The 19,111-nt window shown below is 26.5% G+C and overlaps 4 protein-coding genes across 4 annotated transcripts; 2 read left to right on the top strand and 2 right to left on the bottom strand.

Annotated features, from left to right (window-relative positions):
- Window positions 1–337: 337 nt before the first annotated feature.
- On the top strand, window positions 338–4,351 carry SMC2 (structural maintenance of chromosomes protein 2, putative; the record flags this gene model as incomplete). The annotated part of the gene is made up of 2 exons (XM_029007909.1): window positions 338–3,598; window positions 3,959–4,351. 2 exons carry the CDS (start codon window positions 338–340, stop codon window positions 4,349–4,351), a joined length of 3,654 nt encoding a protein of 1,217 aa, XP_028864252.1.
- An 839-nt stretch (window positions 4,352–5,190) lies between these two features.
- On the bottom strand, window positions 5,191–10,263 carry PmUG01_14035000 (conserved Plasmodium protein, unknown function; the record flags this gene model as incomplete). The annotated part of the gene is made up of 1 exon (XM_029007908.1): window positions 5,191–10,263. One exon carries the CDS (start codon window positions 10,261–10,263, stop codon window positions 5,191–5,193), a length of 5,073 nt encoding a protein of 1,690 aa, XP_028864251.1.
- Window positions 10,264–12,982: 2,719 nt separating this feature from the next.
- G3PAT (glycerol-3-phosphate 1-O-acyltransferase, putative) lies at window positions 12,983–14,218 on the bottom strand (the record flags this gene model as incomplete). Its single annotated transcript, XM_029007907.1, has 1 exon — window positions 12,983–14,218. One exon carries the CDS (start codon window positions 14,216–14,218, stop codon window positions 12,983–12,985), a length of 1,236 nt encoding a protein of 411 aa, XP_028864250.1.
- Window positions 14,219–15,904: 1,686 nt separating this feature from the next.
- PmUG01_14034800 (ferredoxin, putative) lies at window positions 15,905–16,477 on the top strand (the record flags this gene model as incomplete). The annotated part of the gene is made up of 1 exon (XM_029007906.1): window positions 15,905–16,477. The coding sequence occupies one exon, from the start codon at window positions 15,905–15,907 to the stop codon at window positions 16,475–16,477; it is 573 nt and encodes a 190-aa protein (XP_028864249.1).
- Between the last annotated feature and the right edge of the window lie 2,634 nt (window positions 16,478–19,111).

Raw genomic sequence — 19,111 nt, 5'->3', positions numbered from 1 at the left:
AGTTAGAACGTATAATATTGAAGAATTTATATATAACAAAAGTACTTGCTAAAAATTCTGTACAAAAATTGTTTACCGAAAATTTCGCATTAACAAGTCATATGTTAAAGGTTCATTAGTGCAATGAGATAGCTATTTTATTTATATGTAAAAAAATACAAAAAAAAAAAAAAAAGAGCACCATAAAAGGATAACGCGGAAGAAAAATGGAATGTATACTTAAACAGAGTAGCACATCCTTGAAGAAGATATAAATTCCTTTTAAAAAAAAAAAAAAAAAAAAAAAATTTACTGCATATGTAAAGACCTTCTTTTTTTTTTTTTTTTTTTTTTTGAGATGCATATTGAAGAGATAATTTTAGATGGCTTTAAAAGCTATCCTACTAAAACAGTGATAGGGCCATTTCACCCCCAATTTAATGCAATAACTGGTCTAAATGGAAGCGGTAAATCGAATGTTCTAGATGCTATTTGTTTCGTTATGGGAATAAATAATTTAAGTTTAATTCGAGTAAATAGATTAGATGAATTAATCTACAAACAAGGTCAAGCAGGGATAACAAAAGGAAGTGTTACTATAAAATTTAATAATGAAGAAAAGCCTAGTCCACTGCAAGAACCATATAGAGACATGAAAAATATAACGATTACTAGACAAATAGTATTAGGTGGAAGAAATAGATATCTTTTGAATAGTCACAATGCAAAACCAAAAGACATTAGCGATTTCTTTCAATCTTTGAAATTAAATATTAATAATCCTCATTTTCTAATTATGCAAGGGAAAATAACAAAAGTTATTAACATGAAACCAGTTGAGCTTCTTGGCTTGATTGAAGAATCTAGTGGAACAAAACTGTATGAAGTTAAAAGAACAAATGCAATAAATTTAATGGTAAAAAAAGATCAAAAATTAAGCGAAATAAATAAAGTGTTAGTAGAAGAGATAGAACCTACTTTAGTAAAATTAAAAAAAGAGAAAGAGGAGTATAATAAATTTATTAGTAATAGTGAAGAAATTGAAAAATATGAAAAAGTGGAAATTGCGTATAAATACTATGTAGCTAAAAATATGATGCAAAAGAATCAAGAAAAAATTGAAGAAGCTACTAATGAACAAAAAGACTTAGAAAAAGACATAAAAGATATTGAAAAAGAGATAGAGAAATATAAACAAGAAAAAGAAAAATTAACTAGTGAAACTAGTGTTGCAAGTGTACCTATGAAACTTCTTATTGAAGAGAAAGAACAGTTAGAAAAAAAAATATCCCATTTAAAATCAGAATCGAAGATAGAACACAAAGAAAAGGAAAAGGAAAAGAAAAAAAAGGAAGGTATTAAAAAAGAAATAAAACGTATAGAAAACAAATTAGATGATTATCAAAAAAATGATGAAAATAATAACAAAAATTTAAAGTCTTATGAAGATCTACAAAAAAAAATACAACTGTTAAAAGAAGAATTAAATGAAAAGCAGAACACAATTAATTGTTTATTAAGTGCAGGTACGAATAATAATCAGTATACTGGTTCATTTAGAGAACAATTAAAAAATTATAAAACAAGTTTGAGTAAAACAGAAACGCAAATAAATAATTTATTACAAAATAGTAAACATCTGGAAAAGGAAATTATCAATTTAAAAGACCAACGGAAAAAATATGAAAACGAATTTAATGAAATAAATAAAGAAAAAGAAATAGAAAATAAAAAAAAAGAATCATGTGAAAAAGAATTGCAAAAATTAAATGAGGAATACAACAATTTGGAAGAGTTAAGCACTTTACAAGAGGAGAGAAACTCTTTGTGTAATGATATAGAACGATTGCAACAAGAATTGCAAGTATTGAAAAATATAGTGAATAATATTAAAATAGGATATGATATTCCTAATAATATGAAACCATCCGATGTATTGGGTCAAATATATAAATTAATTAAAATAAAGAAGGAGTATGACAACACAGCATTAGCAGTACATTTAATTTTAGGAAGCAAGTTATCCTACATACTAGTACATAACAAAGAAAATAGTAAAAGTTTATTCGAATATAATAATTTTTCTAAAGGTAATAGAAGGGTTACATTGCTTCCATTAGAAGACTGTATAGTTTCTAGAGATCTAAATGAAAAAAGTGTTGAGGAATGTCGAAAATTTGTAGGATTAGATGCACATGATAAGAAAGAAGTAATATATTTTTTAGACATAATGGAATATGATAAAAAATTAGAAAAACTTATAAAATACTTGTTTAACGGAACACTGATTTGTTCAAATGTAGACATATGTAAGAAAATAACTTATAATACTAATAGGAAATTGTCTTATCCTACAATAACATTAGAAGGAGATAAATTTGATACTTCGGGTAGTATGTCAGGAGGATCTAATAAAAATATAAATTTGTTTTTAGTACATTATGAAAAATATGAAAATAAAAAAAAAGAATACTACGAGAAAGAAAATAAATTAAAAGAAATTAATGAAAAGCTAGCTATACTAGAAAAGGCAGAGGAAAGGAAAAAAAAAATTAATAAAGATATACAAATCTATACGAACAACTTAAGTAATATGGAAAACAGAATGGAAACTAGTAAATATGGAAGCATATGTCAAAAAATTGAACAATCAAAAGAAGAAATTGATAAAGGGAGAAAAGAATTAAGTGAATTATATGAAGAACAAAAAAAATTAACAGAAATTATACGTAAAATAGAAAAGGATATATTAGAATATGAAAATGATAAAGATAAAAAAGAGGAACATTTAAAAGAAGCAGTAAAAAAATTAAAAAATAAAATAAAACAATTGGAAGCAGAGGAGCATAAAAAAAAAGAGGAGGTAGATGATGTGTTGTTGCAAATTGAAAATTATAAGAAACAAATGGAAAAGGAAAGCAATGATTTAGTTAATTCGGATGAAACCATCAATGAAATAGAAAAAAAAATAAACGAAATTGAAAACAATATAAATACTACAAAGGAAGAGTTAAAAGGATTAGAGAAAAAAATTACGGAACTTCAGATCAGTTTTAGTTCTTATGATATTGAAATTAAACAAGTAGTAAAAAAGATTGAAGATTTAGAAAAAAAAAGGAGTAAAGATATGTTAAAATTGAAAAAACTGGAAAATACATTAACAGATTTACAAACAGATTTTAAAGCAGGAAGTGACACAATAAAACAGTTAAATAAAACACATGTCTGGATTGAATCATATGAACCGTTGTTTAATAAAAAATATACTCCTTATGATTTTGAAAATTTTAGACATGATGTCATACAAAAAAAGATTCAAACACTTCAGAATGAACAAAACAAATTGTCAATAAACATTAACAGAAAAGCAGTTCAAATGTATGAACAAGTTCAGGAGGATTATAAGGATTTAATAACGAAGAAGTCCCAAGTAGAAGAGGATAAGAAAAAAATACAGGAAGTTATAGCGGATCTGGATGTAAAAAAAAGTGAAAGCTTATTAGCCATGTACCAGCAAATTAATGATTATTTCCAGGCAATTTTTTCTACACTTCTGAACAATGCACAAGCTAAATTAAGCGTAGTGGATGGGGACTTGTCCAATGGAATAGAGATGAAGGTAAGGAAGCAGAGAAGCAAAGAATTGTCAAAGAAAATGAAAAATAAAGGAATGATAATATCAGTGGAAAATCTTATAATTGCGATGAAATCGCTAGCTGCAGGCGTGTAGAGGCATGCCCAGTGTTATCTTGATATACAAACATACTTACACGCGCGTGCGCATATGTATATGTCTATGTGTACATTAATGTGTATGCCTATGTGTGTGCATTAAGTGCAGTGCGTCCTTTTTTGTATATCTCGTGTTTATTTATGGATCCCGTATTTTTAATATTCCCTATTTAGTTACGCACGTAACAGCGCACAAGCGCGATGAGGTACTTACTACTATACGTTAATTTCTGTTTTAAATTTTTAGATTGCATTTAACAATAACTGGAAGGAGTCATTAACTGAGTTGAGTGGGGGTCAGAGAAGTCTTTTGGCTCTTTCGTTGATTTTAGCATTATTGAAAGTTAGAACAGTACCAATGTATATATTAGATGAAATTGATGCAGCATTAGATTTAAATCATACTCAGAATATAGGTGATATGATAAGAACACAATTCCCTCATTCTCAATTTATTATTGTATCATTAAAAGAAGGTATGTTTTCACATGCAGATGTGTTATTTAAAATGAGATTTATCGATGGAATTTCTACAGTTAATAGGCACTCATTAGATGTCAGACAAAGTACAAACAAAAAAGAGGTTACAGAAGTAAAGAGAAGGAGAGTTACGATTCATGAGAAGGAGCCAGATGACTAGTATAATTTAAGGGGTCCGGATTTCGTATAAGTGCACATATAAGCGCAGGGTTATATATGTATATGTATGTATATATGTATGTAGATATTTTCCTGCAACCCCGTGGGGTAGCCTTTTTTCCATTTTTCGCTACAGTTCCTATATCACCTTTACATAATATTTAGTATAAATATTATTTACTTTTACTTATGATTTATTCATTCGTTTTTTGGAAAAATATACTAGTGCGTGAAAATTGAAAAAACGTAGAAATGTCGGGAACATAAATTTTAGGACATTTCCCCAATAATGTTATATCATTTTTTTTTTTTTTTTTGCTTCTTTGCATTAATAATACCATATATATGCTAACATATATATATATTTATATATGGAAAGGTTACATTTTACAATGTAAACAGCGAAATATAATAAAAGGTACTAATAGTTTAATCAAAATTATAGAAGAATAAAGGTGGAGGCAATAATATGGCAAATATGCTGAAAACAATTGTAGTCATTGAAACAAAAATGAAAATGTAAAAGTATATAAAATGTACTACTAAAAATAGGAGTGCTAGAAAAATATAAATAAAAAACAAAAAAAATTACCCAATAAGGCGTTTCTTGCAATATAGTAAGCAAGTGAACGTGCACATAATTGTAACGTATCAAAGGTGAAAAATAGATACATGTAACTTCACTAAATAATGTAAAATGGAACTGTAATCATGTAGTTGTAGTCCTATATCTGTATTCAAGTAAACACACGAATTAACTCAAAACTATTCCCAATGTACACAGTTAAAAGTAAAAAATGACACAAGCAATTTTCTTTGCAGAATGCATAATATTTTAAACTATCCAATATGGAGATGTGTTGTTGTAAGTGTATCTTTTTTTTGATTCAATATATTCATTTCCTGACTCAACAAAATATCAACAAATGTTTGAACTATATCTTCAATTAAAATATTTTTCATCATATCAGTTATGGACTGTAATTGGAAATATGTTGATATTTTATTCTGGATATTAAACTCATCTGTATAAAATGTGTCATCATATTTATTTGTAAATAAAAATTTTTTATTTTCCAGATTTACAGCCAAATATTTTTTGGTTTTTGAATTTAATATATGCACATATGACATACTTATTTGTTTGTTATACTTTCTACATCTTTCCAATATAAAGTGCGCATCTGAAAAATTCTCGACCTTTTCATTTTTAAGATGAACAGCAGTTAATATTTCGTTATTATATGAGGAAAAATAGCTACCTATTCTATTTGTATTCTTACTCATTTTATTCATCTTACATATCTTATTCGAGGCGTTCATTTTATCTTTTGGTAGGGATCCTTTATATTGGAATGAAACCATTTGTGCTACATCCTCGTTGTGTACCTCATTTTCACATTTTGCGATTTTCTCAACTGTAATAAAGGTGCTATAATAGTCCGGTTCAAGATGGGTAGAGGGTTGTACTTCGCCATGGCTAGTACTACCGCAGTTATCATTACGTTTGGTATTACTATTACTTCTATAGTTACGATTATCATTTCGACTATATTTACAACTAATATTGCTTATATCATTACTTCTATCGTTCCTACTATCGCCATTACTACTGTTGCTGCTAGATGTGGGGCCCCCTTTTACAGCATCCGTATAATTTCTAATGCAAATAGTACTACTATCAACTGTACCAAGGGGATGATTTTTTTGGAGAGGGTTACTATCCATCATATGGCTATCTAAACAATTAGAATTGTCAACACTTGAAAAGTTACTGTACATTTGAAACTCTTCTATCTTAGTAGAACTGCTAAGTATTGTTTCATCCTCATTTGCGCCTTCTCCTTTATGCATATTCATTACATATTTGTTCTTTTCGATAAAATGAATATATTCTGCTTCATCAATCTGCTCACATTTTTTTTTGAGTTTCTCATTTATTTTGTCTGTATTTATTGATTTAACTTTGTCACCTTCTCCTCGTAAGTCTTTGTTTTTCTTATCTCCTGTATCATTTTTACTATGTGCTTCATAATTTTTTAAAGAATCATTACTTTTATCGTCAACAAAATTTTCAAAACAATCGTATTCTCCCTCTAGTTTTAAATTATTCTGTTGTTCTTTATTTTCATTTTTTTTTGGTTTAATAAAATTCCTAGATAGTCTTTTAGAATTGTTCATATCTCTATTTACTGATCCATCCTTTATATGTACAGGTGTAAGTAATGCGTTTTCGTCTTTTTCATTATACCAATAATATATATCATTTAAATAGCCATAAAAAAAATTCCAAATAGGATTATTATTTTGATCATTTATTATAGTTTCCTTCTTATTTTTGTAATAATTATATGTATAATCATGGTTCAATATCTGAATAGTAAAAAAGCCTACATCTTTTCCAACTACTACTCTTTCAACATCTTCAATGAAATGTGGTTCTACATCAAAATATAAATCCATACATGGGACTTTAATAGAGTATGTTTTAACTTCATCCTTTAATATCCTATTAATTATTTGTATTTCTTTTATTTTACTAACTAAATTGTCATTTATTATAAAATATTTTATTATATTTTTCATCATTTCGGGAAAATTTAAAGATTCATTATTCAGTACATCTTTTTCACTACATTCTGTATCGTTTACACTATCGTTCAAAAGAATGTTACACATATATTCTACACATAGCGAGTTTTTCAACAAACTATCCTCTACATTTTTTACCTCATTAACATGTTCATAACATTTCAGAAATTGATCAATGCATTCATCTTGAATAAATAAATAAATAAAACTTTTAAAAAATTTTTCTAAAAGAGTTTTTTCATTGATATAATTTATGTTACTCGATACTTCTCTCCGCAAGTTGTACTGCTTTATCATTCTACGGCAAAACTCAAAGAAGAGCCCTACTTCGCAAAATGTGCCACTACTGCCAGTACCACTACTTCCAATATTATTATTATTCATAATTTTCTTCATTTCCGGTACTTCTTTCAAAGATATATTATAATCATTAGACTGGTTAGAAGCATAAATATACTTATGCGAATTGATTATTTTATATAGAGATGAATCGTGCGGGTGACATGTACTAGAATTTATTCGTTCGTTTATGCATTCATTCTCTGGTGAGCACTTGGGGGTAAAAATTCTTTCTTCTTCTACTATTTCTACTTCTGTTTCGGCCTTTCCTAAATCATTCGTACAGTTATCATTTCTACTAATTCTCAAATTCTGCTTATCCACTAATGTGTTATCTTTTTTACTGTATTGATCTCCTTTATGCGAGTTCTGACAATCTTCATAAAAATCATTATTTAAGCTATTCTTTTTCACTTTTATCATTTCCTTTTGATTTGACTGAAACTGTGTTATATTCGAATGCATCCTCTTGAATGTTTGTCTCTCATTCTTAACATACTCTAATTTCTTTTCTGAAATGTATAACAATAAAATGTATTTTTCTTCCTTTTCTAAATTATCTACATTTAAACCTAGTTTTTCAAAATCTACTTGATATATGTCAACGTTTTTAAAATTTATTCTATCAATATCAACATTGAGGTTATACCTAGCTAACTTGGCCTTAACATTTTCGAACATGCCTAAAATGTTCATGCTTTCGGTCTTTTTCTTATTATTACTTCTACAATAGCTATTACTGTTACAACTGATACTGTCATTACTGTTACAGCTGATACTGTCAATGCTATTACAACTGATATTGTCATTACTGTTACTATGTTTTTTACTTTTATCTAAGGTATTACCGCATCTACTGCTTCTACCCCTGTTGAGTACATCAAACGCTTCCTCAATTTCTTTGTCCTTATCATCATTTCCCCTTATCATTACATTATCGAAGGTATTTCTATTTCTAAGAACATTGCTTAACCCCCTTTCAATCATAATTATATCACTGTTACACCTTTTAATTTGTTGCCTCATCCTTTTATTACTATTTTTTTTTTTCATTGACAATTTACCAGTTGAGCTCAATCCCAGAAAGTTATAATTTTCACCGTTCTTTATCGCCTTACCTTCAATATGCTCATCTAGATATTTATTAGGATAATATTCTGATTTATTTAAAACAGCTGATACTTCTTTATTAAACCAAAATGAATCTGATTCATTGTCATCCACTTCATCTATTTCCGAGTCATCATATATTTTTATATTTATTAATTTTTCTGATAAGTTAGAATTACTCCTTTTTACTTCCTTTTCTTCAAATAAATTGGTATTATTTAATTTTTCATAAATGAAAGAGTCCTTAATATTTTTCATTTTTCGTTGTATTTCACGTGAATCATCAGGTTGTAAATTATAATCCAGTGCTAACATGTCAGTGTCCTCTGTTTTGATATTCTGTGGACATAGAAGATTATTTCCTTTTTTCAGATTTTCATTATCTATACTTTCCTCTTCTTTTACCACTAATGGATTAACAAGAAAAATGGATGATTTGTTGTGAGACGTTGAAAAAGAAGTTGAAAAAGATGCAGGAAAAGACGTAGGAAAAGAGGGAGGAAACGAAGAAGGGGATGAAGAAAATTCGAAATGCTTACTCAATCTGTCGATTTGTATTTCTTCCTCCCTACTCAAATTATTTTGAACTTCACTGTTTCTCCTTTTATTGAAGTTCTTAGATTTTCTCATAGAGTTATTCATATTTTTCCTTTCCGTTTCGTCAAGCATATTTTCAATACTATTTACCGTTTTTTGGACCTTGTCATTCATGTCATTTTGCTGTAAAACAATTTTTTGTATTATTATTTCTTCCTGCAAATTTTGATTTCGTGTGTGGTTCATAGAATTCGTATTATTATTAGGAAAAAATTTTGTACTCTTATTTTTTATATTACAAGATATATTATTCTGCTTTTTTGAATGTGAGGAAAATTTTTCAAAATTCGTTATAATTTCACTTTTTTTTTCCTTTAAGTTTTGTACACTTACTTCATTTTTTACTATAGGTGATATAAAATGATCAACAATCTTTTCATCTTTTTGTATATTCTTAATATTTATACTTTTCTTTGTATAAATTTCGTTTAATTTATCTGACCATTTTTCATTTAAGCTTTTTATTAAATCTTGTTTGTTCAGGCAACTATTTTGTTCATTTTTTTTCTTTTTTTTTTCTTTCTCCCCCATATGACTTATTGTGACATTTCTTCTCCCATTTTCTTCACTTTGCACACTCGGTGTATTTTCGTTATCCTCTGCGGTATTATTGAGCTCTTTTTTATTCTTCTCTTTTTCATTATGTGCATTATTATGTTTTAATTCACTAAAAGAACATTTTTTTTCCGTGTCTCCCGTATCTTTACGTTTTAGTATCAAGCTATTATTAACTATAACTCCTACGCTGGAGTCCCCTGGTATATTTGTGCCCTTCAAATTATAAGCGTCCTCATTGTTATTCTCCTCACTATGCTCATTAATATACTCCTTTTTAGGCTGATTATTAATCTCCCTTTTTGTGATAATTGTTGTGTAATCAGTTTCTTCCTCATAAGAATAAGGCGACAATTTTTTTTTCGTTTTATACAATTTTGATTTTGAATTGTATAAGGTATCTTTTTCTCTGATATTTGCTTCTTCATTTTTAGTTCTATGTAACTCCTTTTCATTGGAGTCAAATATATTTATATATTTTTCACTACATGTAGATGAACTATTTTCATTATTGTTTTTTCTGTTTTCAGTATAAAGTAGATTCTCCTCATATGATTCACCTATATTCACATAATTGTCTGCATGATCTCTTGATTTGTTAAGGTTGTCATTTGAGATGTCCTTCATCCCTTTTGAATTAATATTAATAACCTTATCACTAACCACTCCTCCAATTGTTTCAACTTCATTATTGTCTCCTTGTAAATGCTTCTGATGCATTTTTTTCAATTGTGTATTATGTTCTTTTTGGAGAAGCAAGTTTTTCTAAAACTTGCATAGATATATATATACATACATAAATATACCATATATTTCACCAATTCAATTAATGATTTTTATGATAAATATACACTAGCAAAACACCATATAATACAACTTAAACAAAAAAAAAAAAAAAAAAGGAAATCAAGAAAACGAAAAAGAGAAAAAACGGGAAATCAAGAAAACGAAAAAAAGAAAAAAAAGGATATTTAAACAGTTTTTTTTATTATGTATTTAAACAATAAATAATCATACTATATGCACTGCGCAAAATAATTACATTAAACGGAAAAGGGTTGAAAAAACAAAAACGTTTTTTTTTCCCTAGTTACTCATGTAACTATTTTTATGTATTTCACTGCTCAAACTTTTATAATATTATTAATATCTTTTTTGAATTCATTGTGAAAAAAAACATTCATACAAATATACATACAGTATGCAAGTAAAAGCGTGTATACACCTGTAAGTTCATGAAGATATTTGCTCAGGTAAACGTACATGTACATACAAATACACAGAAGCGAACACATACACATATACATATACATTAATTTAGCTTTATATTAACTGTACAAGGGTACACATTATTGGGATGGCGGCGGGTGAATTTGAAAATTAAAACAAATAAAAAGGAAAATAATCAAATGTAATTAAAAGTAATCAAAAACAATCAAATATTATTTTAGAAATTAGCAATATAAAAATAAGATACTATGAAAGATGATATTTCACACTAACGGAATAACAATTTTTTGCAGGGTGATAAGGAAAAATAACGTGTACATGGCATAGTAACACATGTGACAGGTACAAAACAGGGTTAACTGATCTAGCAGTATATATTTGTATGCATGCATATGTATATGTATGTGCATATGTACATGTATATGAATACCTTTAATGACGTTATAATAATTATATTGTACTTTCTTATATTCCTCATTTTTGTTGCATTAACGTTTTGCTCATTTTATGTTCATTCATTTTTCTCTCCTTTTATTATAGCATTTTATTCGTGTACTTTATATGCAAAAAAAAAAAAAAAAAAAAAAGACAATGATAAACATGTCTTTAATATAATATATAAACAATGATATGTATACATATACATATAGCGTGTATAATGAGGTACTCGTAATTTTAGGAGTTTTTAATGATTCACATGCTGTGCTAGATGGTAGTTTTATGGCATTAATATTTTTTCATTTTTTGAATTTTTTTCAAATTTTTTTAACTTCATAAATTATATATGCACATGTAAAAAATTAAAAAGGTTTTGCAAAATTGTTGTAAATGCAATATATTCATATTTGTTTTTCTTTTTAACAAGACATTTTTGCAACTGTGTGTTTATGAGACCATAATGATTTGAAAATAAGGCGAAATGGCAAAAATATGTATACGTGTATATGTTCATGTATATTTATATATGTACATAAATATATAACTGTTACGCGAATTCCCCTCATAGGCGAAAACAATTCATTATTATAAGAGACAATTAAAAAAGTAAAAATTGTATGTTCTTAATTTTTTTTGCTGCAAAAAGAGATCATACGTTTACAATCATTTACAAATGCACAAAAAAAAAAAAAAAAAATAAACAAATAAAAATAAAGTATATGAATAAAAAGAAAAAAAATTATTATTCCTTACATTCAAAAATGAGTAAAATTGTAGTGGTAACTTTTAACTCAATGTACAATCATTTATTACATACAATTTTTACTTATTTTTTAAACATTTTAAGAAACGTCAAAAATGAAAATAATTTCACTGGTCTCTACATATTGTATATGCTATAAGAATGAAACATTTTATATTGGCTAGCTACAAAAAAAAAAAAAAAAAAAAAAATTTTATTATATTTCCATTTGTATAATTTAATAGACTATTTTTAAAAATTTTATTAAAGAAAAACAAAAAACAAGAATGGAGAAAAAAATATTTTAAGTATCTTTTTTGTTCATTTAAAATTGGTCAATAATAAGGAATGCATGTCTTAAAAATATCCCCATAAGTGTTTTTTTATATTTTTGAAAATATTTTAAAAGGGCCATACTTTAATTGTATGTGTGTAAAATATGTCAATGAAATTTTCACTACGTGATGTTTAATTATAAATTGCATTTGCCTTGAGAATAATAATGCAAACAGAGCATTGCATATTCGTATATAAGTCTACATATTCCCATACATACAGCCATACATACATGAGTACGTACGTACAAAAATATAAGTGCAAGTTACACATTACGCATACAGTATAAGCATAAACAATAAACTCTGTTGTACGAATTTAACGTGCATATCCAACGATCCGTTGTTCTTTATTCATTTCCTCTCTACATTTTAAGAAAATTAAAATATCTAAAATAGTGTGATATAAGCTAAAAAAAGGGGAAAATTCAAATAAAAAATTTTAATACAAAAATGGAAAAAGTTTATGTATGTATAAGTTAAACAAATAAACACTTTTTTCTTAAATAGGATCAAAAAAAAAGAAAATGATCTGTTATACTCAGCATAAGATATTTACATGTATATGTACACCTATATACAAAAAAATTTTACGTATTTGTGTGTATACGTATGTATATGCTCGTATATGCTACGCATTCTGGTGTATAACTGGAAAAACTCTACAAAAATGGGAATACCAAACTTTTTCGCATTAGCGTATCTGCTCGTATAACTGATTAACGTAGTTGTAAAGACATGATGTTATTTCCTTTTCATCCATGGACGGATATACATCAAACACATCTTCTCCTAAATTTAAACCTATTGGTGAATAAGAACAAGATCTCTGCTTTTCAATTTCATCAACATCGATTGTGTTAGGCGGTGGACATATATTATAAGTGTTTAAAGCTAATCCTACAAAATGTGTCTTTACTTTTGACCTTTTTGCAATGACATGAAATGACTGTATTATTTTCGGATCAAAAGGAGAAATGTTAATATTTCCATCTGGACCCTTTCTGTCTCTGCCTCCACTGGGTGTTAACCAAATAATTTGTTTTCCTTCACTTAATAAATTTTTTAAAGTATTCAGAGATTTGTGATTGAACAAAATTTTTTCTTCTCTTAAATGTGGTGGGTTTTCTATATATTTTTTTGAAAAGATGGAAAGGAGATTAGCTGTAACACTAAATGGTCTTGATAAAGGATCTGCCCTTATCTTATGACCACCAACAAATATAATATTTCTCGAAATATTTTGTGCATTGTTCATATGAAAATAATATTTAATTATATTTGCATCAGCTTCTATATGATGATTACTAAATATAATAACATTATGTCCTTCATCTATCCACTTTTTTGTTTTGTTAATATTTGGAGTACCAAAAAATTTCGAATTTTTTTTATCAATTAAATGGGACCAAAACTCTAATGACCATTCATATAAATTCTCATCATACCTATGTATATTAGGGAAAGAATAATATCGATATTTTTTAAATGTGTCAATATACATTAAAAACATATTTAAGAATGTCTGTGGTGAACAAGACTTATATTTTTTAATTTCTTCATAATATTTTTTTAAAAAACCTGTAAAAGTATTAATGTGATCTATATTATCGTCATTTTCTTTTTTTAATAATTCTAATTCGTTAGAAATTAGTGTGTACGCTTCTTGGTATGAGTTTTCTTTTAACAATAAAGTAGTAACTTTATTATTAGTAGCATTATTGTTACTATCAGTATAATTAGTTATATTTGAAGAAGCGTAGGTATTATTATTTGTGTGTCTGCTTTTAGTAATGCCCTTAATCATATATGCATAATGACTGTGATTTTTTATATAATTAAGCGGTTTATATTTTAAGTTTTCAACAATTATTATTTCAAGGATGAATAAGAATAAAGCAGTTAACAAGGAGTTAGCAAAATTTTTCATTGTTTTAGTAATAATTATTATATAGAACAAATAGGGCAAAGGAGGGGAAACAAAGAAAGAAAAGAAAAAAAAAAAAAAAAAGGGACAAGAGAAAAAGGAGAAAAAAGTGAAATAATATGAATACAAAAAAACTGCGCATTCAACCCATGTGTACATGTAAATATATAAAAATATGTGAATCTGTTGTAGTGTTGCTTATTTATAAATATATACATATGTGATGCGTTTTAGCTACTAAAAGATGTTTTTCCTTTGCTCTTTGTTCTTTTTTTTAACATTTTCTTTGTTGTTGTGTAACTGTAACTTATATTTGTATTATTTATATATGAAGTGCACTTAATTTAAACATTCATTTTTTTCTTTTTAATATAATAATAATAGAACACTTTTTCTTGTTTGCTAGTTACTTCTTCATTTTTACCGTTCCTTGTATGTGTTTTTTACAAATTTTAAGTGCAAAAGTAAGTGTAACTATTTTACCATGCGCAATTAATATTTGTGACGTCACGTATATATATATATATAAGCATACAAATATACATACATACATACATACATACATACATGCATACATACATACATATATAAATACATACATATATACATACATACATATATAAATACATACAAATGCACACACTGTTCTTTTTTATGTGTCCTTAAATATATTATGCTTGTCGTTTCTCCTACATGCTTTAAATTTTGGCATATCAGCAACTTCTATTAATTTGGGCTTTTATTATACCCCAAATAAAAAAAAATAAAATGTACGTTTTCAATTTATGTTATACGAGAAATTTAAACAAGGGCAGTTTCTACAATTATTTAGGAAAAAAAGAACAAAAGAACAATACCTTGTTTATTTCCTTTTATTTCATATAATTTTATTTATTTTTTTTTTTATAAATTTGGAAATATTATTTAGCAAAAATATTATATGATTTGAAAACTTTTCTTTTAATGTAGCAACTGCATTAATGATCAATATCAGGATGTGACTCTTGTAGCTAAAAAAAAAAGTATACAAAAGTAGAACATTAAGAGTACATAAAAATAAATATGTACATATGTACATAATTCACAAAGGTGTATTTATGTGTATATTTGCTCGTTTATATATTTGGGTAAATTATAATTTTGTGACGCACGAGAAATAAACATTTTCCCAAAAGGAAAGAATATTATTTTGAACAAAAAACAAGTGAGTTGAACTATTTTATTATATACCTATTTTGAATATACCTGGTAAACGTAAATTCAACATTTTAAGGGATCAAAAGGATATAATTTGGAAGTAATAACTTAATATTGTAAATAGAGTATTTATGAGAAGCAAAAATTTGGTATAGTAATAGTACATATGTACACATATATATATGAAAATCAGAAAAAGTTACGTATTTTATGGTACTCTTAAAAGTTTAAGGTGTAAAATTTTAAAAATATCAAGTTGCACGAGAAATTTGTAGACTGATAGTACAACCCACAAATGTGTCACTAATATTTCAAAGGACGAATAGATATATGATATACATATGTACATGCTCATATTACATATATAATATGTTTACATGTATATATCCACATATTTATATGTGGGAGCATATTTAAAGCACTGTTCGACTTGTCATTTTTACAAATTAGTTGTAAGCGGGAGACCGTGAAATAAAAAACTCCTTTAAAATCATGAATGTAGTTACAACATTTTTGTTGCTTCTATTTAGTATAAAACACAGTAATACATATAAATTAAATAATATAAAACAACCCCTAAATTATATGTACGGTATTAAAATTAATGTAAATAATGCGAAAAATAGATTTGCCTCGAAGTTTATAAGTAACTTAATTAGTTATACTAAAGAATCATACTCTCCTATAAACCCCAAAAAAAACATATTTCATATAGATGTGTCTAGTAATAGTAAAAAGAGATATTTCAAATCATCCAATGAGAATAAATTATTTTATAACATAACGCTAAGAACAAATGATGAGGAAAAAAAAATTGAATGTAATGAAGATGAGTATATATTAGACGCATGCGATAGACAAAATGTTGAGTTACCTTACAGTTGTAGGGGTGGAAGCTGTTCAACTTGTGCCGCCAAATTAATAGAAGGAAAAGTAGACAATGATGACCAAAGTTATTTAGATGAAGAACAGATAAAGCAAAAATATATTCTTTTATGTACGTGTTATCCCAAGTCTGATTGTATCATTGAAACGCATAAAGAAGAGGAGTTACATGACATATGAAGTTAGCTAGGAATTTTTTTTGTGCCTATAAATTAGAAGCATATATTTCGGAGCGCGTAATTAAACGTAAACAAATTATTATGTTGCAAAAAGGAGATGGAATAAAAAAAAAAAAAGAAAAGAAAGAAGAGAAAGAAAAAAGAAACAGATTAATGTTCAATACAGTTCTTTATACTATGTTGTTCATATTAAAATATTTGGTATTTTTTTTTTTTTTTTTTTAAATTTGATTTGCAAAAAAGGAAAATACATAAAGTGGATGAAGGGAACATTGGTATTTATGAACATTTACATATATATGGTTATTAAAGGAAATTTTTTTTTGTGTATTTTTTTTTTTTTTTATGCACCTTTTTAATGTCCATTATAAAAATTTTTTTTTACGTTTTTTTTGCTTCTTTTTTTTTACTTTTTTTTTTTATATTTTTTTTTTTTTTTCTTTTAAATTAACGCAAAAGCTTTAACATAATAACTGTATAATAGCTGAAGGTAAAAACAGTTGTAAGGACAACTTTTTAGACGAAAAAGGCGAACAAATTCGCGCATGTGCAAAGAACATATATCTGCATATGTGTACTTGTATATATGTATATGTCAATGTGTAATACGCGGAATGTCCCCTCAAAAAATACGAAACATGGTGCACTTTCCGCGCACGTTATTTTGCCAGGCTAGAAAAAATAAAATTTTACAGTTGTAAATTTACGAAATAATGGAATATAATACAACTTGAAGAAAAAAAAAAAAAAAAAAAAAAAAAGTCACATTTTTGTGAAACAATTTTGTATTTTCATATTGAGTAAGTCTTTTCATCATTTAAAATTGTATAACCATTATTTTACTTTTTAATTTTTTTTCTGAAAAGTTCAACATTTTTATAGTGTAAGTTTTTACAATAATATATATTAAAAGTTACTCACCATTTTTGAAATTATAAATTCGTTTATTATATTTGAATAATTTACATTTACAACAAACAATGAAATGTTTTGATTTAATACGACAAAAAATTAATGATACGTACATTTATATATCCCTAAAGAAATGACTGAAAAATATAAACACTTGGACAAAGGATCTAAAAAGTTTGACTGATAGGTATTTGAATAGAATGAAAAATAAGGAAAAAAACTGAAAAAGCAAAAGTAAAAAGTGAATATTTTTAACGATAAGAATTAATAAATTGTAGTAGTACATGAACTGTGTTTAGTAAATTATAACATTTAATAAATTGCAAAAATTTCAAAAAAGTATAACCAAATCGCTTGTGCGTTTTGTTGAAAAGAATAATGCCAAGTTGTTCCACATGCCTCTTGCATATTTTCCTTGTCACAGCATTAAATTGTTTGCTACATAACTACAAATACTTGTGATAAATATGTTATATTGCAAGGGCGTGTAAGAATTTAAATATTATTTGTGCATTTACATGAGTGACATTATTAGTGCACGCAACATGTCTACAATAATTACTGTTTTTTTACTTGTTCTGTAAATATTGTGCATAGTTAAAAAGTGCCACTCATTTTGTATTTACTGTTAATGAGTTGTTATATATGCATATATATATATATATATATATGTATATATATGTATATACATACGTACACAATGCATAAATTTATTCATGAATGCACAAATTAAACTGATAAATATTCACAAATTGCCCTTATTGTATAAACATTGTAATGTGCAAAGTTTATATTTTTTTTTAAAAAAAAAGAAAAAGAAACAAGGGTACTATACCACCCACAATGCAACTCATGTTACAAATGTAAGAAGTTCTATTACCTACATGTAACTACTGTAAACATTATTATAAAGTTGAAAGGGAGTTTTTTTCATTTTCAGCTTATACCTACAAGCAAATTTGCATGCTTACACACACGTATAAATATATATATATATATATGTTAATTTTTCAAAAGTCCTCTTATACTGCCTATACATATAACTATATGTATACCTGTCTTTTTTTTTTTTTTTTCTTTTTTTATATGAAAAAACAAAATAATATAGTTTTACTGGAGAGAAAAAAAAAAAAAAAAGATAAAATAAAATTAATTTAAAGTTTTTGCTTCTAACAAATTAACGAATTTTGTGTTTTAATCTTTAACGTTTTAACGCTTCATTGTTTTAATAGTTCTTCACTGTGAATTTGTGATCATAAATTTTAAATGCACCTTTTTATGCTTGGCACTTTAGAAATTTTATTATGTTAATAAATTTGTGCGTTAATTGAAAATATATATGTATATGGATTTATACTAGAGTAGGAATTACCTCCTATTTTGTCTTTTTGAATTTACTTAATTGTAACAAAACTGCTATTATAAAATATTCCTTACGTGCATAGGAATACTAAAATTCTACACAGTGTAAATGCAAATATATGCGTGAATGTGGGCAGGGATGAGTGTACAAATATATATACCCCTATATAAATATTCATAAATACATGCACCAGTACATATTCATAAATACATGCACCAGTACATATTCATAAATACATGCACCAGTACATATTCATAAATTAATGTGCCAATACATATTCATAAATTAATGTGCCAATACATATTCATAAATAAGTGCACTAATTCATATTCATACATATATGCACCAATACATATTCGT

Source organism: Plasmodium malariae (genome assembly GCF_900090045.1).
Source record: "Plasmodium malariae genome assembly, chromosome: 14".
Classification (NCBI taxonomy): domain Eukaryota; phylum Apicomplexa; class Aconoidasida; order Haemosporida; family Plasmodiidae; genus Plasmodium; species Plasmodium malariae.
Note: the sequence above shows the minus strand (reverse complement) of the source record. Positions and strands in the feature narration are given on the sequence as shown.